The following is a 25,746-nucleotide window of genomic DNA, read 5'->3' as shown; positions in this document are numbered from 1 at the left end:
GAAGAATACCTTGTGATGTCAGTGACATTTTATTACAAATGAAAATAAAAATAAGAAACAGTGCAGTAACAATACGTTTTCGTATAGCAGCAATTTTGCATGTACAATATAAATATAAATATATTGTCTGTCGGGCGGAAACCTCATTATGGTCAAAACTGTTACTTTTCAGCATAAACATTCTAAAATAGCAAAAACAGCAGATCGACAATTTTTTTTTTGGCAAGACACACCATCTACAGTTTACTTCCCGTATTTGCATAGTCTCGCGTAGCTATCTGCGTGAAGTGGGCGGACGCCAACCTGCTTCCGGTCTCCTAAAAGGCGTCCGCCCACTTGCGCAGAAACGTGAGACTATGCAGATACGGGAAGTAAACCGGAGATGGTGTGTCTTGCCGATTTTTGTTGCGCGAGTCTTTTTATTTTTTTTTCAGGACTTTCAAAAAGCATTAAGCATTGGTCCGGGGACCCCCAGGCGTCCTTGGGGGGGTTTCAGGGGGTCACCAGCAAAATGTTATTATTAAATATGGCTCTTTTATTGCTACTTTTAACTTTTTAATGGATCCTATGTAAGTAAAGCCCGATAAAAGTGTCAAACTCCCAAAATCCACCAGAATACTGGAAATTACAATGAAAATTCCTGGGGAGGGCCCAGCATGGTCAAGATATTCAACATTAATTTGACCCAGTACCTGTAAAAGTATAACCAACATGTTCACCTGATGAAATCTATCAATTAGATTTCTGATCTTGAGGGCAGCTTAAATTACAAAACAATGACCACAGGAGTCATAGACTTCCATAAGACATAGGTCACTCATTTTGATTGGTGACCTACTAGCAACCAATATGACATGGGAAAATGTTTGCCTTGTCTAAGTACTCACACTATTGTTCTACGCAAGTTCGATTAAAGAGGACATTCATGCCACATTGCATGAGTCTGCGAGAGAAATTCACCCATCTAAGCCATAGATGAAATATAAAAAAGGTACACAACATTCTGGTTACTTAAAATGAATTTACAGTAGTTATATACACATTTTAATATATCCTTGATCCTTACCCAGCAAGCACAATGGCGTCATGATGACGTTATGATGACGCCCGGTCATCACCCCGGTGACGTTCAGGACTAGGCCAGATCACACAGCCCATATGGGGATGATCTTTACGTCATTTACAGGACGTCATCACTGGGACATCATATGGACATTTGGACAGCAATTTTGGGTGATGAGAATGTGTTTAGATGACGTCCTGGAAGTGACGTTTTTGTGGTCAGGATTAATTTTGGTTGAAATCAGGTGATATTCTGGGCCAGATCTGACTTGTCTTGGTTTGACTTGATCTAGCCCCAATCGAGACGTCACTGATTGGTCCTGACTGTGCTTGCTGGGTATAGAAGGTCCAACCATAATGTCCATTCAGAGATGAACATGGTCAACAGCAGCCTGATGACTTCTTCTGTTGAGGCTCTTTGCGCAACACCATGCCTTCCTCTCTGGTGGCAAATCTTTGACTCAACATCCTGGCAAAAAAAAAACACACACTAATTAGTTGAGTAATTACTAGTAATACACAATAGGACAAAATGACAAGACTGAACAGAATACCTTGCTATGGTTTCCATAGACTGGGTCACATTTTCACCGGTGGCAGCACTACATTCCATGAATTCAATGTTGGATTCCTGTGAGGGGATGGGATTGAAAACCATAAAATCATGTTATCTATTTCTGGCTTAATACAGTAGCATTCTGCATAATAAAAGATGTGTCATATTGTACCTTTGCAAGGGCCTTCCCTTCATGAGAGTGAATTTCTCGTTTGGCACTGTCAATCTTGTTCCCAAGAAGCATGATGATCACATCCTCTGTTGCCCCCTCCTATAAAATGTGAATCGCTCAGTGTGCATTTCAGGTGAACCATTTAAGCCTTATTTTAAAAATTATATTATAATATTAGAATTGCTTAGAACACGTATAGTGATCCTGGCCAAAAGAAAAGGTCTGTGAGTGTGACCAGTAATTATTAATTATGATGATACTTTATAATGTATCATATTATACATATAGTGATGATTGGCATCTGGGATACTCTTAATTTGAGAAAATGTGTATAGGCAGTATAGGTACAAATGTGTTTCTTGGGACATCGGTGGAACTATAATACTATAGAAATGATTTCTCGTCTATATTTACATGTTTTCTTAAATGGCATGTTATGTAATGAAATGCTTACCTGAATACAGCTAAGCCAGTAGGTGACGTCACTAAAGCTCTGGGAGGAGGTGACGTCGTACATCAGCAGGAACGCTCGGGCTTTATGGAACATCTGTCTTGTAATGCTGCGAAACCTTTGGAGGACGGTCAACAATGACAACATTATAGACATGGTGTTTACACACATGATAGTCTGTGTGCTGCTCAAATGTATCTGTTGTTGCTGTCTAAACTGTGAGTGCACGTATACTATGATGGCTGGCGTGGAGGACTGAATAGTGTCAGTCCAGAAGATGCTTTTCCATATGAATCACCCTCAGTTTAAAGTGCACAACAAACGACCACTGTTTAACAGGCAAACATACACCAGGTCATGGGAAAATCCTCTCAAATCAGAAGGTCACATGTTCTTTTCAGGCAGGTCAAGTGTGTAAACAGGTTTTGTAACATACAAAACCAGATCTTAGGATGCCAATATGTTTTATTGTGTTTTAATGATATAACTGTTAACATAACCATGAACCAAGCTCATTTAATAAAAACAACCAAACACTCCAACTAAGTCCACAAAGTAGGCTAGCCTAAATACTTGTAGTATGTTAACAGGGTAATGCGAATCCAACCAAGTATTAATCAAACATGATTCTCCTGTGTCAGCATGTTCATTGCAAATTAAGCAGATGCAAGTTTTCTCTTTTGAAAATATGTGAGATTGGAGCCTTGTTTGAGTTTTGGAGAAGAACTTGCATTGCACAAATATTAACTGACCTTTGGATGATCTTAGGAATAATGTATCAAATGAACTTAAACCACAACTCTTTAGGCCTACCTTTCCTGACCTGCAGTATCCCAGAGCGTTAGCGCCACTGTTTTCCCATTCACTGTCACCGACTGCTTGTAGGTATCAATGCCTACAAAGTGTATATAACACAAAAAGAAAAAGACAAAGGAACAAAATAATTAAATAAAAAGAGATGATTATTTCTTAATGGCATGTCTGTGAAATTATCAGAGGAGTTTAGACTTACCAATAGTGGCAGAAAAGTCTGGAGAAAATGTCCCATTTTGAACCCATTTTATGAAGGACGTTTTGCCCACATAGCTATTTCCAACTATAGCCACATCATATCTTGGTCCGAGGTCACATTCTTTTGAACTACCTGCAAAATGGGAAACACATGGCTGTGAGCACAAGGCCTGCATTGCCTGTTGGTACCCGAAAATAGCCGATCTACGATCTACAAGCTCATAACGCGCTGCGATGCGAGGCGAGGAGTTATGAGCTTGTAGATCGTCTATTTTCGGTGCGCGACACTCACAGGCAACTAAGTATAAATCAAGCTCTCTTTTTTCACTATCCATGGTTCACTACCATACCATACTATTGTAGGAAACCATTGTCACAACATGGTATTGTCAAAGATGTGTAATCTTCCTCTCAGAATTTCTCTCTCACAGGTTGCCTTCTTGTCAACTCAGTATTTAATGTCTATGTGTTTACCCATGTAATGTCTCTTTTCTTTGCCATGAACCTGCAGTATCACTGGGCTTTGGTGTTGAATACCAGTCACTTGATCAGGTGCCTCTTGACTGTGGAAGACAGGATAGAAAATAAATCACTCATATGAAAAGAATGGTACAAAAGTAACATCTTGCAATAAATCACTCCTCTCAAGCATTCTGTGATTTGATTAACGTTTATTTTAAGTGTTGTTTTGCACTTCTGTTTTTGTACATGTTTTATTTCTGATGGTTTAATCTTACATTTTGCAAATAATCACTTAATTGCATCTAAGGTCAAGGGATAGGACAGTTTTAACATATGACTTGTCATATTCGGTATGACATCATTATGGCATCCTATTTAAAATCAGATCCTACATGTCATTTTCCACATCCAAGTGGAGTGGCATATTATCACCACCAGTAGGAGCCAGATATAGTGTTCTCACGGTCTCACCTCAACTGACCCTGCCTTTCAAAGCATTTTAAATGCAACCCTTATGGCTTTACACAACTCCTGTATTTCCGACTGTGACTTACGACTGTCACATACAATGCAATTAAGTGTTTTGCTGAAATGTTAGTTTGAAACTTGTAAACTTGAAAGAAAAAAAAGTGCATCTCAGATTTTGAAATTATGAACTGGGGGAGGACAACAATTCTCATATTTAATCCTGACATACCCAAGGAATGCTCCATGCCTAGAGTGTCCTCTGTTAGTGTTGGATGAGGATCTCTCCACATTTTCATCACATGAACTGAGAACCTAGAAAGGGAAACGGTTATAGAACAGGATATTAACTGTTTCATTAAAGTTCAAGTCTATGATATTTATGTCTCTGCTATGCATGCGTTTCAAAATAAGATCCTAAATGGTTATTTATGTATGATGCAGGCTGAGAGAATTACTCGTTGGTAGAGGTTTGGCTTTTGTAGTTACCTTGTCATGATGTAACTCCAAATATTGTTGAGATATCTTCAATAATTGCTCCGTTGGTCAGAAATTGATCATCCAAAATATTCTCTAGTATATTGCACAGTGAAACAGGTCTCAGAGTCACTCTTGCAGCACACAAACCAATACAAACAAAGTGGATGTCTGACAATTTATAACATCACAAAACCCAAAACAGCATTTCTTGTACATAAAAATGTAAACTTCCGGTTGATTTTACTATTTTAATTAGGAAGAAGATCCAGACTGGATCCACAGATCCAGATATTCAAAATAATAACATCAACAGGAAGTTGACATTTATATTTCTTAAAAATGTCATGTGAAGTTTTGTATTGTTATTAATTGCCAGGAACTGGTTTGTTTACATTCATTTGTGTGCTAAAATAGTGACTTTGAGACCTGATTCACTGTGCAATCAATGTAAGTCAATGAGAAGAATATTTTGGGATATCTATTTTTAATCAACAGAGCAAGTACTGTATATATCTTGCCAATATTTGGAGTTACATTATGGCAACACACCCCAAACCTCTAACAAAGTGTAAAAAACAAAAAACGACTAGATCAGAGTGATATGTAAGTTCCTCTTTCATGTGTGGGAAATTGGTAGTTAGGCCTGCAAGTTCCCATTTGTGGTGTGAATTGTCACACACCCCACCTCCAACCACTAGACTCACACACACACAGACACACACACACCCACCCACCCACGCAGGAACGCGCACACGCACGCACGCACGCACGCACGCACGCACGCACGCACGCACGCACACACACACACACACACACACACACACACACACACACACATGCAGTGGAAAAATAAGTGTAGCAGCCATTACTGGTACACTATTGTGATGTCAAAATTTAGTTATTTTCAAGGAAATTACACATACTACAAAAATGTATCAATCTTACCTCGTCTTTTGTTGGGCCTCCCTGGTGGTGTTGTCCTTGTGACTTGCGGTTAGACCCCATTTTTCTTCTTTTTCTTTCAAATGTCGAAGCATTTAATGGTGAAGAGGGGGGATCAGATAAGTGGCTGCTGTCCACCACTGGTTTCTCTCTCTGCTCCTCAGACTCGTCATATTTACATTCCACATCAAGCTGCAATTGTTTTAGTTTTTCAGGGTCAACAAGTGCATTCTCATCCCTATCTTGAGATGCTCTGTTGACCTTCTTCTGGACAGATAGCTCAGCTCTTGTAACCGCCTGCTCTTGTACTGCTATTACATCTTCTAACTGTTTTTCTTCTTTTTGTGCAAATCTTGTGGTTCTGCGAGAAGAACCCATCTTCCTTCTCCTACGCGTGTCTCTCAAGTCCTCTGTACTTTCTGATTGCGATCCACTGCCCTCTTCGATCACCTCTAATCTCTCCACCAATTCCCTCTTTACTCTGAGTCTGAGTGTGGTCTCTGTCACATCTTCATCCTGTTCACCCAGTAGGTTTCTGAGAGTTGAGTCCATATTTATATTATCAGTTTTGGAATCATCATACTTTATTTCTTCACTATTTCTTGTTGTGTTTATCGACGACTTCTCAACATCATCATCATTTGTGTTGTGAAGTTGCTCCACCTCTACAGGGGTGTCCATTGGTTCATTGTGAGATGTATTAATATCATGTGACTGTATTAAAGTCAAGTCCATGTTACCAGTAAAGTTACTGGTATTATATTTCGGCTCAGATATCAAGTTCAACTCCCCTTCAAAGGATTTCTGATTTCCCATATCTGTTGTGTCAAACTCCACTGTTGCACCTTGGTCGCTGATTGCTTTTTTAGGTTGAAGCCTTCGAGATGAACCCATCTTTCTTCTTTTCCCTGTGGACTTTATTTGTGGATTATCATCATTTTGGCTTTCATCATGTTGGTCCAGTATCCCTTGATGGACTCCATGTGCATCAGATGCATTTGACTTGGATGCCCAACTATGCTCAGATACATGTTCAGCTGTGTCAGGGGAATCTTTATCATAGTCCTCTTCATGGGACTTAGTATCAGATATGTGGCTGCTGTCCATCACTGCTTTACAAGGTTTCTCTCTCTGCTCCTCAGACTCGTCATATTTATATTGCACATCAAACTGTAATTGTTTTTGTTTTTCAGGGTCAACAAGTGCATTCTCATCCCTTCCTTGAGATGCTCTGTTGACCTCAGTCTGGACAGATAGCTCAGCTCTTGTAACCTCTTGCTCTTGTACTGGTATTACATCTTCCAATGTTTTTTGTTCTTTTTGTGCAAATCTTGTGGTTCTGCGAGAAGAGCCCATCTTCCTTCTCCTACGCATGTCACTCAAGTATTCCTCTGTATTTGATTCTTTGATCTCATCATTAGGTACATTGGCCTCATCGATCACCACTAATCTCTCCTCCACTTCCCTCTCTACTCTGAGTGTAGTCTCTGTCAAGTCTTCATCTTGTTCAACCATTGGGTTACTGAGAGTTGAGTCCATATTTATATTATCAGTTTCAGATTTGTCATCTTTTGTTTCCTCATTATCTCTTACTCCACTTATCAACGACTTCTCAACATCATCATCATTTTGGTTGTCAAGTGGTTCCACCTCTATAGGGGTGTCCATTGGTTCATTGTGAGATGTATTAATATCATGTGACTGGCTGTCGGTTCCTATTAAAGTCAAGTCCATGTGACCAGCAGTGTTACTGGTATTATATTTGGGCTCAGATATCACGTTCAACTCCCCTTCAAAGTATTTCTGATTTCTCATATTAACATCTGTTGTGTCAAACTCCATTGTTGTACCTTGGTCGCTGATTGCTTTTTTAGGTTGAAGCCTTCGAGTTGAACCCATCTTTCTCCTTTTCCCTGTGGATTTTATTTGTGGATTTTCATCATTTTGTTTTTTATCATGTTGGTCCAGTATCCCTTGATGGCCTGTTTGTGCATCAGATGCATCTGACTTAGATGCCCAGCTTTGGTCAGATACATGTTCAGCTGTGTCAGGGGAATCTTTATCAGAATCTTCTTCATGGGACTTAGTTTCAGATAAGTGGCTGCTGTCCATCACTGCTTCACAAGGTTTCTCTTTATGCTCCTCAGACTTGTCATATTTGCATTCCACATCAAACTGTAATTGATATTCTGCGGGTGATGTTTCCACCATCATGGCATCTCCCACATTCTTTGCTACCTCTGATATGTCCACATCGATCTTCTGCTCCTCGACAACCTCTAATATATCTTCCAATTCCCTCTTTACTCTGAATGTGATCTCTATTACATCTTCATCTTGTTCATCCAGTAGGTTACTGAGAGTTGAGTCCATATTTATACTATCAGTTTTAGATTTGTCATCTTTTGTTTCTTCACTATCTCTTATTCCGCTTATCAACGACTTCTCAACATCATCTTTTGTGTTGTCAAGTGGCTCCACCTCTACAGGGGTGTCCATTGGTTCATTGTGAGATGCATTATTATCATGTGACTGGCTGTCACTTCCTATTAAAGTCAAGTCCATGTGACCAGCAGTGTAACTGGTATTATATTTCGGCTTAGATATCACGTTCAGCTCCCCTTCAAAGGATTTCTGATTTCCCATATTAACATCTGTTGTGTCAAACTCCATTGTTGCACCTTGGTCGCTGATTGCTTTTTTAGGTTGAAGCCTTCGAGTTGAACCCATCTTTCTCCTTTTCCCTGTGGATGTTTTTTGTGGATTTTCATCATTTTGTTTTTTATCATGTTGGTCCAGTATCCCTTGATGGCCTGTTTGTGCATCAGATGCATCTGACTTGGATGGCCAGCTTTGCTCAGATACATGTTCAGCTGTGTCAAGGGAATCTTTATCAGAGTCTTCTTCATGGGACTTAGTATCAGATAAGTGGCTGCTGTCCATCACTGCTTCACACAGTTTCTCACTCCGCTCCTCAGACTCATCATATTTACATTCTACATCGAACTGTAATTGATATTCTGCGGGTGATGTTTCCACCATGATGGCACCTCCCACATTCTTTGCTACCTGTGATATGTCCACATCAATCTTCTGCTTCTCATCCCTCCCATGTACCAAGTTTTCTTCCTCTGGTCGTTCTCTGACATTTTTGGAGGTGGATGCCATTACAGTTGAATCTTGATCAGGCAATGCATTATTTCCAACATCCTCACTATGGGAGGCACTGCCCACTGCACCAGTAAGGACTTTCATTGACTCTGTATTGTCCTGTAAGTGTATATCAAACTGGTCAGAGGCATCTACGCCCTGATGGTATTGGCTGGCAAATGATTGTTTGATCTCACTATTAGGTCTAGACAAAGTCATCAAAGGTGTCTTTTCTGATTGCAATGCATTGGCCTCCTCGACAACCTCTAATATCTCTTCCGATTCCCTCTTTACTCTGAGTGTGGTCTCTGTCACATCTTCATCTTGTTCATCCAGTAGGTTACTGAGAGTTGAGTCCATATTTATACTATCAGTTTCAGATTTGTCATCTTTTGTTTCCTCACTATCTCTTACTCCGCTTATCAACGACTTCTCAACATCATCATTTGTGTTGTCAAGTGGCTCCACCTCTACAGGGGTCTCCATTGGTTCATTGTGAGATGTATTAATATCATGTGGCTGGCTGTCACTTCCTATTAAAGTCAAGTCCATATTACCAGTATTGTTACTGGTATTATATTTCGGCTCATATATCACGTTCAACTCCCCTTCAAAGGATTTCTGATTTCTCATATTAACATCTGTTGTGTCCAACTCCATTGTTGCACCTTGGTCGCTGATTGCTTTTTTAGGTTGAAGCTTTCGAGTTGAACCCATCTTTCTCCTTTTCCCTGTGGATGTTTTTTGTGGATTTTCATCATTTTGGTTTTTATCATGTTGGTCCAGTATCCCTTGATGGCCTGTTTGTGCATCAGATGCATCTGACTTGGATGGCCAGCTTTGCTCAGATACATGTTCAGCTGTGTCAAGGGAATCTTTATCAGAGTCTTCTTCATGGGACTTAGTATCAGATAAGTGGCTGCTGTCCATCACTGCTTCACACAGTTTCTCACTCCGCTCCTCAGACTCATCATATTTACATTCTACATCGAACTGTAATTGATATTCTGCGGGTGATGTTTCCACCATGATGGCATCTCCCACATTCTTTGCTACCTGTGATATGTCCACATCAATCTTCTGCTTTTCATCCCTCCCATGTACCAAGTTTTCTTCCTCTGGTCGTTCTCTGACATTTTTCGAGGTGGATGCCATTACAGTTGAATCTTGATCAGGCAATGCATTATTTCCAACATCCTCACTATGGGAGGCACTGCCCACTGCACCAGTAAGGACTTTCATTGACTCTGTATTGTCCTGTAAGTGTATATCAAACTGGTCAGAGGCATCTACGCCCTGATGGTATTGGCTGGCAAATGATTGTTTGATCTCACTATTAGGTCTAGACAAAGTCATCAAAGGTGTCTTTTCTGATTGCAATGCATTGGCCTCCTCGACAACCTCTAATATCTCTTCCGATTCCCTCTTTACTCTGAGTGTGGTCTCTGTCACATCTTCATCTTGTTCATCCAGTAGGTTACTGAGAGTTGAGTCCATATTTATATTATCAGTTTTGGATGTGTCATCTTTTGTTTCTTCACTATCTCTTACTCCGCTTATCAACGACTTCTCAACATCGTCATTTGTGTTGTCAAGTGGCTCCACCTCGACAGCCGTCTCCATTGGTTCATTGTGAGATGTATTAATATCATGTGACTGGCTGTCACTTCCTATTAAAGTCAAGTCCATATTACCAGTATTGTTACTGGTATTATTTATCGGCTCATATATCACGTTCAACTCCCCTTCAAAGGATTTCTGATTTCTCATATTAACATCTGTTGTGTCCAACTCCATTGTTGCACCTTGGTCGCTGATTGCTTTTTTAGGTTGAAGCCTTCGAGTTGAACCCATCTTTCTCCTTTTCCCTGTGGATGTTTTTTGTGGATTTTCATCATTTTGGTTTTTATCATGTTGGTCCAGTATCCCTTGATGGCCTGTTTGTGCATCAGATGCATCTGACTTGGATGGCCAGCTTTGGTCAGATACATGTTCAGCTGTGTCAGGGGAATCTTTATCATAGTCTTCTTCATGGGACTTAGTATCAGATAAGTGGCTGCTGTCCATCACTGCTTCACACAGTTTCTCACTCCGCTCCTCAGACTCATCATATTTACATTCTACATCGAACTGTAATTGATATTCTGCGGGTGATGTTTCCACCATGATGGCATCTCCCACATTCTTTGCTACCTGTGATATGTCCACATCAATCTTCTGCTTCTCATCCCTCCCATGTACCAAGTTTTCTTCCTCTGGTCGTTCTCTGACATTTTCCGAGGTGGATGCCATTACAGTTGAATCTTGATCAGGCAATGCATTATTTCCAACATCCTCACTATGGGAGGCACTGCCCACTGCACCAGTAAGGACTTTCATTGACTCTGTATTGTCCTGTAAGTGTATATCAAACTGGTCAGAGGCATCTACGCCCTGATGGTATTGGCTGGCAAATGATTGTTTGATCTCACTATTAGGTCTAGACAAAGTCATCAAAGGTGTATTTTCTGATTGCAATGCATTGGCCTCCTCGACAACCTCTAATATCTCTTCCGATTCCCTCTTTACTCTGAGTGTGGTCTCTGTCACATCTTCATCTTGTTCATCCAGTAGGTTACTGAGAGTTGAGTCCATATTTATATTATCAGTTTTGGATGTGTCGTCTTTTGTTTCTTCACTATCTCTTACTCCGCTTATCAACGACTTCTCAACATCGTCATTTGTGTTGTCAAGTGGCTCCACCTCTACAGCCGTCTCCATTGGTTCATTGTGAGATGTATTAATATCATGTGACTGGCTGTCACTTCCTATTAAAGTCAAGTCCATATTACCAGTATTGTTACTGGTATTATTTATCGGCTCATATATCACGTTCAACTCCCCTTCAAAGGATTTCTGATTTCTCATATTAACATCTGTTGTGTCCAACTCCATTGTTGCACCTTGGTCGCTGATTGCTTTTTTAGGTTGAAGCCTTCGAGTTGAACCCATCTTTCTCCTTTTCCCTGTGGATGTTTTTTGTGGATTTTCATCATTTTGGTTTTTATCATGTTGGTCCAGTATCCCTTGATGGCCTGTTTGTGCATCAGATGCATCTGACTTGGATGGCCAGCTTTGCTCAGATACATGTTCAGCTGTGTCAAGGGAATCTTTATCATAGTCTTCTTCATGGGACTTAGTATCAGATAAGTGGCTGCTGTCCATCACTGCTTCACAAGGTTTCTGTCTCTGCTCCTCAGACTCGTCATATTTGCATTCCACATCAAACTGTAATTGATATTCTGCGGGTGATTCCACCATGATGGCATCTCCCACATTCTTTGCTACCTCTGATACGTCCACATCAATCTTCTGCTTCTCATCCCTCCCATGCACCAAGTTTTCTTCTTCTGGTCGTCCTATGACATTTTTGGAAGTGGATGCCATTACAGTTGAATCCTGATCAAGCAATGCATTATTTCCAACATCCTCACTATGGGAGGCACCGCCCACTGCACCAGTAAGGACTTTCATTGACTCTGTATTGTCCTGTAATTGTATATCAAACTGGTCAGAGGCATCTACACCCTGATGGTATTGGCTGGCAAATGATTCTTTGATCTCACAGGGTGTGGTCTCTGTCAAATCTTCATCTTGTTCATCCAGTAGGTTTCTGAGAGTTGAGTCCATATTTATACTATCAGTTTCGGATTTGTCATCTTTTGTTTCTTCACTATCTCTTACTCCGCTTATCAACGACTTCTCAACATCATCATTTGTGTTGTCAAGTGGCTCAGATACATGTTCAGCTGTGTCAGGGGAACCTTTATCATAGTCTTCTTCATGGTAGTTAGTATCAGATAAGTGGCTGCTGTCCATCACTGCTTCACAAGGTTTCTGTCTCTGCTCCTCAGACTCGTCATATTTGCATTCCACATCAAACTGTAATTGATATTCTGCGGGTGATTCCACCATGATGGCATCTCCCACATTCTTTGCTACCTCTGATACGTCCACATCAATCTTCTGCTTCTCATCCCTCCCATGCACCAAGTTTTCTTCTTCTGGTCGTTCTATGACATTTTTGGAAGTGGATGCCATTACAGTTGAATCTTGATCAAGCAATGCATTATTTCCAACATCCTCACTATGGGAGGCACCGCCCACTGCACCAGTAAGGACTTTCATTGACTCTGTATTGTCCTGTAAATGTATATCAAACTGGTCAGAGGCATCTACACCCTGATGGTATTGGCTGGCAAATGATTCTTTGATCTCACAGGGTGTGGTCTCTGTCACATCTTCATCTTGTTCATCCAGTAGGTTTCTGAGAGTTGAGTCCATATTTATACTATCAGTTTCGGATTTGTCATCTTTTGTTTCTTCACTATCTCTTACTCCGCTTATCAACGACTTCTCAACATCATCATTTGTGTTGTCAAGTGGCTCAGATACATGTTCAGCTGTGTCAGGGGAACCTTTATCATAGTCTTCTTCATGGTAGTTAGTATCAGATAAGTGGCTGCTGTCCATCACTGCTTCACATGGTTTTTGTCTCTGCTCCTCAGAGTTGTCATATTTGCATTCCACATCAAACTGTAATTGATATTCTGCGGGTGATGTTTCCACCATGATGGCATCTCCCACATTTTTTGCTACCTCTAATATGTTCAAATCGATCTTCTGCTTCTCGTCCCTCCCATGTCCCAAATTTTCTTCTTCTGGTTGTTCTCTGTCATTTTTGGGGGTGGATGCCATTACAGGTGAATCTTGATCAAGCAATGCATTATTTCCAACATCCTTTCTTTGGGAGGCACCGTCCACTGCATCAGTAAGGACTTTCATTGACTCTGTATTGTCCTTTAAATGTATATCAAACTGGTCAGAGGCATCTACGTCCTGATGGTATTGGCTGGCAAATGATTCTTTGATTTCACTATTTTGTCTAGACAAAGTCATCAAAGGTGTCTTTTCTGATTGCACCTCGACAACCTCTAATATTTCTTCCAATTCACTCTTTACTCTGAGTGTGGTCTCTGTCACATCTTCATCTTGTTCATCCAGTAGGTATGAACAAGTAGAGTAGTAGAGAGTTGAGTCCATATTTGTACTATCAGTTTCGGATTTGTCATAATTTGTGTTGTCAAGTGGCTCCACCTCTACAGGGGTGTCCATTGGTTCATTGTGAGATGTATTAATATCATGTGACTGGCTGTCACTTCCTATTGAAGTCAAGTCCATGTGACCAGTAGTGTTACTGGTATTATATTTCGGCTCAGATATTACATTCAACTCCCCTTCAAAGGATTTCTGATTTCTCATCTGATTAACATCTGTTGTGTCAAACTCCATTGTTGCACCTTGGTCGCTGATTGCTTTTTTAGGTTGAAGCCTTCGAGTTGAACCCATCTTTCTCCTTTTCCCTGTGGATTTTATTTGTGGATTTTCATCATTTTGTTTTTTATCATGTTGGTCCAGTATCCCTTGATGGCCTCTATGTTCATCAGATGCATCTGACTTGGATGCCCAACTATGTTCAGACTCAGATATATGTTCAGCTTCATTCTCACTGGCTTCAACAGTCGATTTGGACAGGTCATCTTTTTCCAATACAGAATAGTTTTCTTCTGTGTTCTCTTCAGCGATTTGTGACAAGCTTTTATCTTCCTGTATTATTTGTGTTCTTTCCACTTCCCTCTTCACTGTCGCTTCGAAGGCAATACTTTCCGCCTTTAAACTCACATTATTGTCTTGTGATGAGTAAAGAGTGAAATGTCTCTGTCTTGACTGACTACTGAGCTCTTCCGATGATGCATACTGTTGTTGCCAGTCATCTGAAGGTTTTGAATGTGTCATATCTGACTGACAGGCCTCTTTGTGGGAGGAATTGATGTTATGCCTTTGAATGTTGCACTGATCCTTCAAATCTACAGATTCCGCAGGTTCACTCGTCTCTTCCCTACTCAGTGTTTCATGTCCCCGATATAAAAGACCCAAATTATCTTTGGTTGCACCATCCTCACCTTGTTTGTTGTCGGGATCTGAAATTACAGGCTGATCATCACTTTTCACCAATTGCTCCAATTGGTATGGTTCGATTTCTTGTATTTGTGTTGCATGACCAGGTTGTTGTGTTGTAACCTGGTCATGCATGTCAATTGCATCATCTGGTTGGTGCAACTGGGCGACCACATTAGCAGAACTATATGTTTCGACATCATCACTGACTTCCTCACTCTGAAACTGCACAATTGGGTCATTTCCTTTCAGTTTGTTGTCATAGTCATTTCCATCAACATCCAGTGCTTCTTCACTTTTGGGGATTAAACATTCAGGGAGCGCATCAGTACAGCTTGTTGTGGTGGGGGTGCCAAACTTTAAAGAATCTTCAGGGACATTGGATGACGATACAGAACTGTCATGCTCACTCGCTTGACTCATTTCATCCTGCCTCGCGTCAGCTATTGTAACTGTTGACGTTTTCCACTTTGATTCATCTTGAATAGTTTCTTCATCTTGTATGATCTCCCTTTGCTCCAAAATATTATCTTTATTCACCTCTCTATTTTCCCTTTGCTCTGACAATATATGTTGTGGAATTAACTCTGGAGGCAGAGTCACCGTGTCCATTTCGTTGCTGCACAATGTACTGCTTTGTTCATTATCTTTGTTTTCAGGGCCTGTTTCCTCTCTTAGATTCTCCAAATGGTCGAGTTGTTTATAACAGAGATCTGGCTGCTGCACTAAGTCATGTTCTTGGTAGGAGGCTGATTCCATTTCAAGAATGCTGGGAATTGAGTTGCTGCTTTTCTCAAACAGTTCTTCCTTGCTTGGGGTATTGTCATAGACTTCCTCTCTCATCTCACTGTCCTTGACAGCTTTCCTATCTTTAATCTTTCTACTAGACCCAAGCTTTCTTCTGTTTCCTGTGACTTCTGCTACTGTTTGGCTTCCAGCCTGAGAATCATTAGGTTCAGCAAAGCCAGCTACCGATTCACTACTTTCTTCTGCCACAGAATGTTCTGCAGTTGAAAGACTTTGAGTTTTGAGAATCCCATCATCAGGATCAGATTTTTCCTTTTGGTTTGATGTCTTGCGCCGTGATGAGCCCATTCGTTTCTTTGATCTCTGGCCAGACATGATTCCTGTAATCCTCTCCTAAAAGATGAACCATAATAAATGATAGCAAAATAGCAGCAATGTTAAGGCACAGTTTACCATGTTGGTAACACTTGCTCATAAGAGGCCAATTCATACACGTGATTAATGCTTTATTAACACTTAATTAATAATGAACTCATACATAAATATATAATGAATTAATCATGTATTCATCATTCATTCCTGTTGATTAATGATGAAGTCACTATGACTTAAACAAAGTTAATATATCATTAGTTAAGGGCCACACGTGGTGGGTTTGTAGAGCTGCTTTTTTCTGTGGCTTCTATGCCCAGGATGAGTGCTCATAGGCGGGTAGGAGTCGCAAGACTAGTGGTGGTGGTAGTAGTTCCAAAACTTCCATGTGGTGCATTGATGTGTTAGGCTGACAGCAGTCTCCCAAGTTGGACTGGCTCTCAGGATACTTTGACATGCAAAAATCAAGTAACTAAATAAATTGATAAATAAATTGGATAATTAATTGAGGCGTAAGAAATTATTAACTAATGATGAAAACCATGACCCACCTGCCATCGGGCCTATCCACTGAGCCAGTCCAACTTGGGAGACCCCTGTCAACCTAACACACAAGCCACCACCAGGCAATTACTCTCCTTGCTACTCTTACCCACCTATGAGCACTCATCCTGGGCATAGAAGCTACCGGAAAGAAAAACAGATCTATAAACCCACCACGTGTGGCACTAAAGATGTGTTAACTTTGGTTAAGTCATAGTGACTTCATCATTATGAACAGGAATGAATGATGAATTCATGATAAATTAATGATGAATTAATGTATGAGTTAAGCATTAATTAAGTGTTAATTACATTTATAAATTGGCCCCTTATGAGCAAGGGTTACCAAAATGTCTATCATGTCTACAGGACCGAAAAAACTATTGCATAGATAATGTTGTATTCATCACTGAAAAACGGTTCCTTTGGCACAAGTTACCCCCAATTTGGGGTAAGTTGATCATGCAACAAAGTTCACATGTTCCTATTCTACTGATGTATCTATTGATCTATAAACTTTATAGAATTTTTCGAAATTGTCAAAATCATAAACTACATAAAGTATTTATCATATAAGAAAGCTATCTGGTCTACAATCACGTTTTAAGAAATATATTAGTTTTTTTTCACAAAGAGAAGTGCTCAACAGGACAACTTGAGTAAGAAGGGGAAATGAAGAGGAAAAAAAACAAAAAACGTTTTTGACAACTCTGAGGGAGACGCATGTCAGTCACCCCAGCAAAATAATAAAACGTGCAGACCCAGTCGAGTGCCCCAGCATTTTCGTTGGGTAGTCTCTTCTTAAGTGCCCAGGTATTTTTCTTCTTAGATTTATTTTAATTTTTTATCATTGATTTAATATACAGTAGGCTAGCCATGGATCACAAGACGGTCATCTGATATATGAAAGTCATGTATCAGGGCTAACAGTGGGCTATCCCAAAGCCAGTTGCTTACTCGATAATTTAAACAAATCAAAGATCAAGCTATAGTTGGTAGTGCAACTGTAGTTTTTGGATTCCTCAAAACATGGGCTGACTCGTTGTACACTGCTCTCCCTTACACTTCAAGAAAATGAAATCATAAACATTTAACACTAGAATAAAAAGGAACAAATGTTACAATGAATGCGGTCAGGCTTACCACTAGAATCAGTTGTCTTTTGATGATACTTGTAGGTTGTCAATCTCATATGAGCAGCTTCTGAAGAGCAAGATACTCTTTGCACAAAGGGAAGTTCCTTAAGCTGACACCATGACGAATGTCTTCCTGTACGTTACTTGCAACTCTTATACACTTCACCACACTTCCTGAAAATAGTCAATGAAGTGTGAAGTCATTTTTGCCTTAGTAAAATTGCAGTACGCTATACTTTACTTGGTCAAACCTGTGCCTATAGCTTATGATAAATACACAAATATAGTATCAGATAAATTGCATTATAAAAAGGGACTGCTATAAAATACATTTTCAGCATTTATGTTTAACCACTTTAACCCTTTCCCACTGTTCTGGGACCAACATTTGGAGCTCACATGAGCTTGTTGCCATTTTCAATAACATTTAATATAGAGTGCAAACAGGAGGCAGCCTATAGAGCCTGTGGGAATCCTGTCACAGGGTCCCTACACATTTTCCAATATGTTTATTAAGCACATGAACCCTGGCTTCCCTAATCTATTCTGGGCACATACATGAAATATGTCCTCTGCATTTACCCATCCGTACAGGAGCAGTGAGAGCCCGGGTAGCAGTTCGGGGTTAAAGGGCTGTAACACTTGGTAGAGGTTTGGGTTGTGTAGTTACCTTGCCATGATGTAACTCCTACGGCAGGCAAGACATTAAAATGTATTGCCCCATTGGCTAGAAATTGATAATGCAATATATGTGCCTCATTGACTGAGGAGGCTCAGGAGTTCTTTAGCCTGTAGTTTTGTTTATATACACAATATACTTCATAATCTTGCTTTCAATCCATTTAGACTGGGAAATGCCATTTTTAGATTTATTTGTCAATTCTAAAATAGCAGATATACGCTTTTTTTAAATGTGCTACTACAAATGTATTAAAATCTTAACAGCTTTCTGAAAAACATGTTGCTATATCAGTGGTTCTCAAACTTTTGCATGTCAAGGACCACCCAAAATGATATTTGACCGCGGAACAATATTTTGTTCCAGGGGACCCCCCCCCCACCAGAAGCAAAGATCTGAGTTACAAATGCTCCCTAAAATATATTTGCACAAATGGTCAAGATTATTCAAAAATAGCGTAAGTATAAAATGTGGATGTGGTTACACCGATGCGTTCCCAGTTTGAATGGGTTAATTACATCAATCTCACTCTGGCCTGCACACTGAGTTGTAAACATTGTCTGCCTGCTCCAAACTCCATGAAAATCTGCTTGTATGATCAATTTCTTTAACTGATTTTTCTTCTAGAAACAGAATAGGGATAATAGTCTGTAAACAAATATTTTCCCATGCCATCTTTTATTTTTTCCCCATACTTCTCCAGACCTGGAAATTACTCAAATTCTAGACTTTGCATAGACTACTGCAGTCAAGTAGAGTGGTTCAAGTGGATTAGTTGTTTGAATTATTACAGCACATTGCAAAATTGCATAATTTACCAACATTTTCTAGATTCTTGTTTTTCCCAGTTAGTTAACTTTGTAGTGAAGTCCTTTCCCAGAGGTGAGAACACTGAAGGAATCTGAAAGGCAGTGTTTCCTATAGAACAAATTTATTGAACAAGCATTGTGACACAATATTCAGCAAACCAATTAAAAAGGAATAGCAGTAGCACCCTTTATGCAAACAATGTTAATGAGAAAATCTCAAATTAAGTCCTGCAAGCAACAGCACCACTGCATTTGCACTAGAACTGTCTGAATATGGGATAACTAAAGAACTTACATAAGATGTGAATGTATGCTTTGTTTATTTCTGTCCATGTGTTATACCATCATAAAAATACTGATGACCCTCGAACATGAATATCAAACATCTCAAAGGGGATTTCAAGAGACAATGACTCATAAAACCAGAAACAAATAAAATAAAAATGGCAAGTTGACTTTTAATTCAAACAGAGGAACTAAAAAACAAAAATAAAACTTGAGCTACGGACAAAGTTGAATCCCAGTATTTCACTTCAAAACATGCAAGGCAAGACAGTAATCGCTTCACTTTCAGTTAGCTGACATTTTGAAGAGAGAAAAAAAAAGTTGAGGCTTGAGGGAAAACTTAAAAAACCAAATCTTGCAATGAGACTTGACAAGAAAATATGACCACAGATCAATGGCCATTACAGTATATCTTGTCCAAAGTGGATGACATGTGGTTACTTCAAAAGCTGAGGAAAAGGAAAAAACAGGACTGTATAAAAACCTTCACGACCGAAACATAATCCTGCGCCTGGACCATCTGATGTATTCACTTTCGATCATTAGACCTGGAGCGACTGGAAAGAAAGGTAAATTAGGAAAATTAAGAAATGCCAAAGACTGAAAATCAGCACCTTCGAAGCACACCAAAGGCAGTAATAATACAAATTCCAAAGATTCTGACACATGACTCACCTCCTTGAGCGTGAGAAAGATCTTGAGGGTTTCCTAGGGTTCCTATCTCTGGAAAGAGACCTATCTCTCCGCCTGTCTCTTGAAGTTGAAAGAGACCTGAAAACAAACGCAGATTAATATATAAACTCAAATCATACAAGATTTCACAAGTCAAGTCAGTGTTGAGGCAAAGTGGGAAATGCATAGGCTCACCTGCTGCGACTACGGCTGAAGCTCCTCCTCCTTGGTGATCTGAGGTATTAGATGAGGTAAAAAAGGAAAAGTACATCAGATGACGGAGGCAAACAACATACCCCTCCTACACTAATGAACCCACTGGGATTCTTGATCCTTAATGCAAACATGGTTACAGCCATGACCTTTCTGTTAACAGCAGGATCATCTGCATCCATGACACCGTTTTGAGAAACAAGACAAAGACCCTTTAAACTGCCAAATACAAAATCAGTGCTCGACATTAAGGTTGAGAAACATTGCATGGAATAAGTCAAAGCTGTGAAATTCTCATTCTGCTGCCACCTTGTTGTGAAATATATTCCCAGTTTCATGTCCATCTAATGGAGAGATATGATTCTTAGATATGCCTGGAAAAGAACAACGTCCTGTTGCCCTGCACTTCTGGCATGACGCTTTAGTACAGCCTAACTGTAACCCGAGGCATATTAAACACAACTAGTTTACTTTACATGTTCAATAGCCAACATCTTTCTTACAATTGTCTGAAATTCCACCACTGGTGTGTGGAGTTTTAATAGTCTCATGTAGCCTGACAATCACAGATCTGAGCCTACCGATAACTGGGTAAATCTAGAATCAATATATGGGCGCGAATAGAAGATAACAAACCTACGCCCACTGCTTTGAAAACAGATTACATCCCAATATTAACGGCTGCCCTAAAGTCATTGCATTGGCTCTTCAATGCAGTTATCATTTTGTTAAATGTCTTTTGTTTCCTCCCAGTTGTATCCCAATCATGGGTCTTCCAAAAGGAGGTCCGGGACACCCAGGGGATCCTCTAACCACTTGAACCCCTATTCTGGGAGGGAACCTAAGCCTAAAACAGCCGATCTCAAGCTCACAACACGACTCATTGCTTGGAAGTTTTAGTTTTTCTGCAAGAGATTTGGTGTAAAAGGGGAAAAAGCAGACCTAGTACAGAGCCAACAGTTAAGTTTAGCAAGTATTGAAGGTTTAAGTGGTTAAATGTCTGAAAATGCAAATTAACATGACAACACTGATGATAGTGCTGTCAAGTCTATTAAACTATGAAATAGTTTAATCACCAGATGGATCTCAGATTGCCTGGCCACATGAAACTCTTTAAGGACCGTCATTGTGATAGCAGTTTGGGAGCATCACAACCTAATAAAATACTTTGATTTCCCATTTTTACTAAGACTATAGCTAGTGAACAAAAAAAAATCCCATAGGACTTTCTGGGTCAAGTATAACATAATAGTGCAATTTGCTCAGAAAGCGCTCGAACTGTTTGCTTAATGTCGAGCCATGAAAATGTACTCTGTGCATTGTGCATGTTTGAAACATTGTTTGTCTGTCATTTCTTTCCCCATATGCAGTTAAAAATTGGCGGCCACCAGTTCCTTGACCACAAGTTGTGATCTCAAGGATTTAGGTTTTGTAACTCATCTATGCGAAAGGGCCTTCAAAATTCCTTTAGTAGTGCAAGTTACACTACTGTTGAGGGGAAATGATCACGCAGCTCTGAAAACTAGATAAAGCACAAACTACAAAGAGCAGGATAAAAGCAACTTACTATTTTTGGGGGAATTGGACAAGATAGAAATGACGCAAGGAAGCCTGATGGTGAGGGAGGTCGAATTGCAGAGAGGATTTGCCCCATGATGCAAATGTTGAGAGATATGGAGTTGCCTGCTTGGCTGGCTGGAAAAGGTAGTTGTAGATTTTCCATGCCTTTTTGGGGAGGTAAGCCAAGGGCTGTTCCCTCCCGTAGATAGTTGTGTGTTCATAACAGAAAAAGTTAAGATGCTGATTGGTCGATAATGGGAGGTGGGCAGCTGTCGATTGCGTTAAGGTTGGAGGAGGAGTAGGAGGAGGAGGAGTGCTGGGAACTGCATGCCCAGGAACCAAAAGGTTGGTGGAACCTGACGACTGGCGGTGCGCCTGGGTCATGTGACAGCACCAGCCGATCTGATTGGGACACGCTGGTCAGCAGTCACATGATGCTGAAAGAGGACTAGTTGACTGGGGGTGGTGAGAAGCGTGGCGGTGACTCTGCAACGGGGTTCAGTTTTATTAATATAGAATTATAGATGCCAACTGAACTGAGCAATTAAAAAAAAATCCTTCACAGCCGTACAAAATCAAATAACGTTTTGATGAATGATGAAGGGCTAACTTTAACTGCCATTGATGTTCCCTTAAAGCAATTTCAAGTAAAGAATTGCCGTTTTTAATACACATGCCCCAATATTGGTCATTTACAGTCAACCTATGAAATAAGATTACATTTCAAGGTCACACTTGTCTTATAGAAAAATAATCAACGTACACAAAAGAGCTGCTAAGGAGGCATTTACTTGGAAAAGGTAAATAACTGGGGCACATCACTGCGTGCCCCAAATATTTTCCTTTTCAATTTATGTTTGGCAAGAATGACATTTTAGGAATGACTAGTCTTACAAAATAAAAGCAACCGCAGCTTTGATGGTTGACTGTGCATGACCTCATGGGTATGCAGGCTAAAAGATTAAATATTCTAGTTAAATGAAGTAAGGTTTATGGACACTTTTTTTCGCCCATGAAAACAATAGTACCTGCCCTGTTGGGTTTGTAACCTTTTTTGCCCATTCTTGCAGGCTGATTGATAATAAACAATCTATACCTAAAATACATTCAGAGAAGAGGGTGTGAAACATCTAATGCCATCATCAGGGCTTTTTGTGTCATCCTTTTTAGCATTATTGTACAACTGTACCTCTGTACTTTTTAAAAGTTAAAAGTATTCGATCAATCAAAATGAACAAAGTCTGAGGGGGATTTGATACCCCTGTTATCATTAGCACAATTTGAAATTTGAATATAGGACCAATAACATGAATCTTTTCGCATAAAAAGCATACCTGCGTCTGACGGGCGGACTGCCGCGGCGTCGGTCATCGCGGCCACCATCGCGGCCCGTGCGTCTACTGCCCCCAAACGGAGGTGGTCCGCGGCTTCTGGAGCGTTTCTCACCAGTGGACAGCTCAACACGCACTCTAGAGCCACACATGGTTCTAAATAAAATGGGGAACATCATGAGTTGCAGTCTGCAAAAATCTAGTGGTGGAAAGTCACCAAGTACATGAACTTAAATATAATTTTGAGGTACTTGTGAGATGTAAAAGTATTGGAAATACTCCAGTAGTACAAGTCAAATATTGTACTTTACTCAACTACAATTATTAGAAAACTTTAGTTACTTTGTAGATTTAGATTACAAAACATTAACCACTTCAGCCCTACTTTGGTCATTTGAAAATAGGCGATCTAGAAGCTCACAATGCATCGTGGCGTGTTGTGAACTTGTAGATCTGCTATTTAACAAAGATTTGTATACATTTGAAACCTGTGGAATGGGACAGTCTGCATAATGGGTACTTACAAGTATATTTTGATGCCATTTTACTCAAGTAAATTTAGAATAACCGACTTTTACTTGTAACAGTATTTCTACATTGAAATACTCTTACCACCACTGCAAAAATCACTGGGACAACTAACAGTAAAAGGAACAAAATCTTCAGAAGTTTTACCTTCCATCCAGTTCTCTCACAGCATCAGTAGCATCTCTAGGATCCTCAAACTCCACAAAAGCAAAGCCTGGGGGATTCCGGGCAACCCATACGCTGCGTAGGGGACCATAGTAGCCAAATGACCTCTCCAACTCTGTCTTATTCCCATTATTACCTAAATTCCCAACATACACTTTGCAGTCAAGGGGACAATCTCTACTGAGGGCAGGATCTAGGAGAGACAAAAGGGAAACAGGGAAATGTAATATATTTTACATAATGTGAATAGCATTAAAATGCTTGTACATTAAGAGGGAGGCATATCAGAACGGAAAATGGGATTGAAACACAACAATGAAAATTCAGTGTAAAACATGGCTCCACCATTTTGGAAGGGCTGTTAACATTTTCAACATACCTCCCATATTTCAGCTGACCTGGGTATCGCTTTGAGTTGAACTGTGAAATACACGCATGGGGGAAAGGGACTATTAGGTCGCAGCAAGACAATGAAAAAGTGATCTCAGAAGAACAAACATAATTATGCAACAATATCAGAAGAGATGTAGAAGGCAAATGACCATGAGCTTGTAAACAAGATAGTAGAATCCAGTGTTGCCAGATTATGCAAGAGAAATAAGCAATAAGCAACCAGGAGTCTATGAAAACAAGCCCCAAAGAAGCGACTAGGCTATGGCTATTTGAAAATAGCTAATCTACAAGCTCACATCGCGTCACGACGCATTGTGAGCTTGTAAATCTGCTTTTTTTTTTTTTTTAAGTTTAAGTTACTTATGTTTTTAAGGTTAAGATTCCTAGATGGCACAACATATTTTCAGATGGGGGTGTCAGGACAAATACATATTAAACCTGGGGGTCCGACATGAAAACGTTTTAAATTTATAAACATTAGGAAACAAACGAGCACAAATAGGCAACTACACTTTAAAAACAAAGCCCCCCAAAAAAAACGGTCACCAGAACCGAAACCAAAGCCTGAATATCGTTTGGCCCCCCATCCTCCCCTCCCCCACCGCGAGGCTTCGTTCATCATGGATCAGAAGGTTTACTTTCAGCACAGGCCCGCTTCTCCCAATAACACAAACAGAAGAGCTGTTGGGTGTCCACACACAGACCGCCCTAAACCATCCAACTTTAAGTAACACTACTGTTCCGCAGTTACACATGTATGCATTAAGCTGAGCTCTAGATACCTTAAAACACTTAGCGTAGGGTAAGCTTTCAAGCTAGCTGCCACCAGCCGTGTGTTAGCGTAGCTGCTATGCTAACTTTACGTTGTCAACATTAGCAGGCTAATGTTGCTAATTTACAAAAAAAACGTCTTGATAAATCTAACGCCAATCGGTGTATAGGTATTAAGCTTTGACGGCTAAGACGTCTAAAAACATTACGTAACTCAAAAGGTGTTGTTGATACTAGGTTGGTTGGTTAGCCAACCAAGCTAGCTTGATGATGTAGCTACTAGCTAGCCAACACGGTGTGGTTGTGGCTTAGGATCAAGGCCTGGCCTACTAACCCCACTAATATAACAATCAGCTATTAACTAACTTATCCTCGGTTTAGAGAAGTACTAAACTAACCTGAACTGTTTCAGACAGACAACCTTTACAAGGCCTTACGTTTTATTTACAATCATATATAAATATATTACCTGTAAATTGACACCCGACCGTCTCCCGGAACTAGCGCTTCTTCTTTGAGAGGGAGAGAAGAAGCGTCTGCGTTTCCATTATGACTGCCTCCTTCTTCTTCTTGTAGTTCCGGTGAGTTTACAGACCAACACGGAAGCGCAGCTCGCCCCCCAGTGTTCAAACAGGCGAATGCGCAGCACGGCATCCTAAGACAGTGGTTCTCAGACTTTTTCATGTCAAGGACCCCCATTGACACTTATTAGCCCGCGGACCCCCATTTCAAAAGATATGCCAGGGACCCCCATAAGAGAAGTTTTTTTACGGCTCTAGCAGTGATTCTCAACC

General features: G+C 40.2%; 2 protein-coding genes across 4 annotated transcripts; both read right to left on the bottom strand.

The window, feature by feature from the left end:
- Nucleotides 1-356: 356 nt before the first annotated feature.
- On the bottom strand, nt 357-17,661 carry rab44 (RAB44, member RAS oncogene family). The gene is made up of 11 exons (XM_084062273.1): nt 17,554-17,661; nt 13,888-15,888; nt 5,605-13,176; nt 4,412-4,494; nt 3,727-3,815; nt 3,254-3,385; nt 3,055-3,136; nt 2,245-2,359; nt 1,791-1,889; nt 1,617-1,693; nt 357-1,531 (listed from the first exon to the last, which is right to left on the bottom strand). Exons 2-11 carry the CDS (start codon nt 15,868-15,870, stop codon nt 1,444-1,446), a joined length of 10,320 nt encoding a protein of 3,439 aa, XP_083918399.1. The 5' UTR covers nt 15,871-15,888; nt 17,554-17,661; the 3' UTR covers nt 357-1,443.
- A 1,478-nt stretch (nt 17,662-19,139) lies between these two features.
- On the bottom strand, nt 19,140-25,516 carry srsf3a (serine and arginine rich splicing factor 3a). Of its 3 annotated transcripts, none has more exons than XM_084062306.1 (7): nt 25,401-25,503; nt 24,168-24,186; nt 23,771-23,981; nt 23,099-23,251; nt 20,187-20,225; nt 19,995-20,090; nt 19,140-19,876 (listed from the first exon to the last, which is right to left on the bottom strand). In XM_084062306.1, exons 2-7 carry the CDS (start codon nt 24,172-24,174, stop codon nt 19,849-19,851), a joined length of 534 nt encoding a protein of 177 aa, XP_083918432.1. In that variant the 5' UTR covers nt 24,175-24,186; nt 25,401-25,503; the 3' UTR covers nt 19,140-19,848. The 3 variants fall into 3 exon arrangements, 2 of the variants coding, with proteins under 2 accessions (XP_083918432.1, XP_083918431.1); XM_084062305.1 differs by having other exon boundaries at nt 19,473-19,876; nt 24,168-24,208; nt 25,422-25,516; XR_014601138.1 differs by lacking the exon at nt 19,140-19,876 and adding an exon at nt 21,772-22,250 and having other exon boundaries at nt 24,168-24,208; nt 25,422-25,516.
- Between the last annotated feature and the right edge of the window lie 230 nt (nt 25,517-25,746).

Source organism: Gymnoscopelus microlampas (genome assembly GCF_963454915.1).
Source record: "Gymnoscopelus microlampas genome assembly, chromosome: 7".
NCBI lineage: Eukaryota > Metazoa > Chordata > Actinopteri > Myctophiformes > Myctophidae > Gymnoscopelus > Gymnoscopelus microlampas.
This window is presented reverse-complemented; position numbering and strand designations above follow the sequence as displayed.

Coding starts and splice junctions, on each gene's coding strand:
- srsf3a (XM_084062305.1), bottom strand. Junction 23,252..23,770: donor GTGAGAGAACTGGATGGAAG/GTAAAACTTCTG, acceptor CATTTTATTTAG/AACCATGTGTGGCTCTAGAG. Junction 20,226..23,098: donor AGTCCGCCCGTCAGACGCAG/GTATGCTTTTTA, acceptor CTAATACCTCAG/ATCACCAAGGAGGAGGAGCT.
- rab44 (XM_084062273.1), bottom strand. CDS start 15,870: ATGTCTGGCCAGAGATCAAAGAAACGAATGGGCTCATCACGGCGCAAG. Junction 4,495..5,604: donor GAGGCCCAACAAAAGACGAG/GTAAGATTGATA, acceptor TTCCCTTTCTAG/GTTCTCAGTTCATGTGATGA. Junction 1,890..2,244: donor ACTGGCTTAGCTGTATTCAG/GTAAGCATTTCA, acceptor CACATTTTATAG/GAGGGGGCAACAGAGGATGT.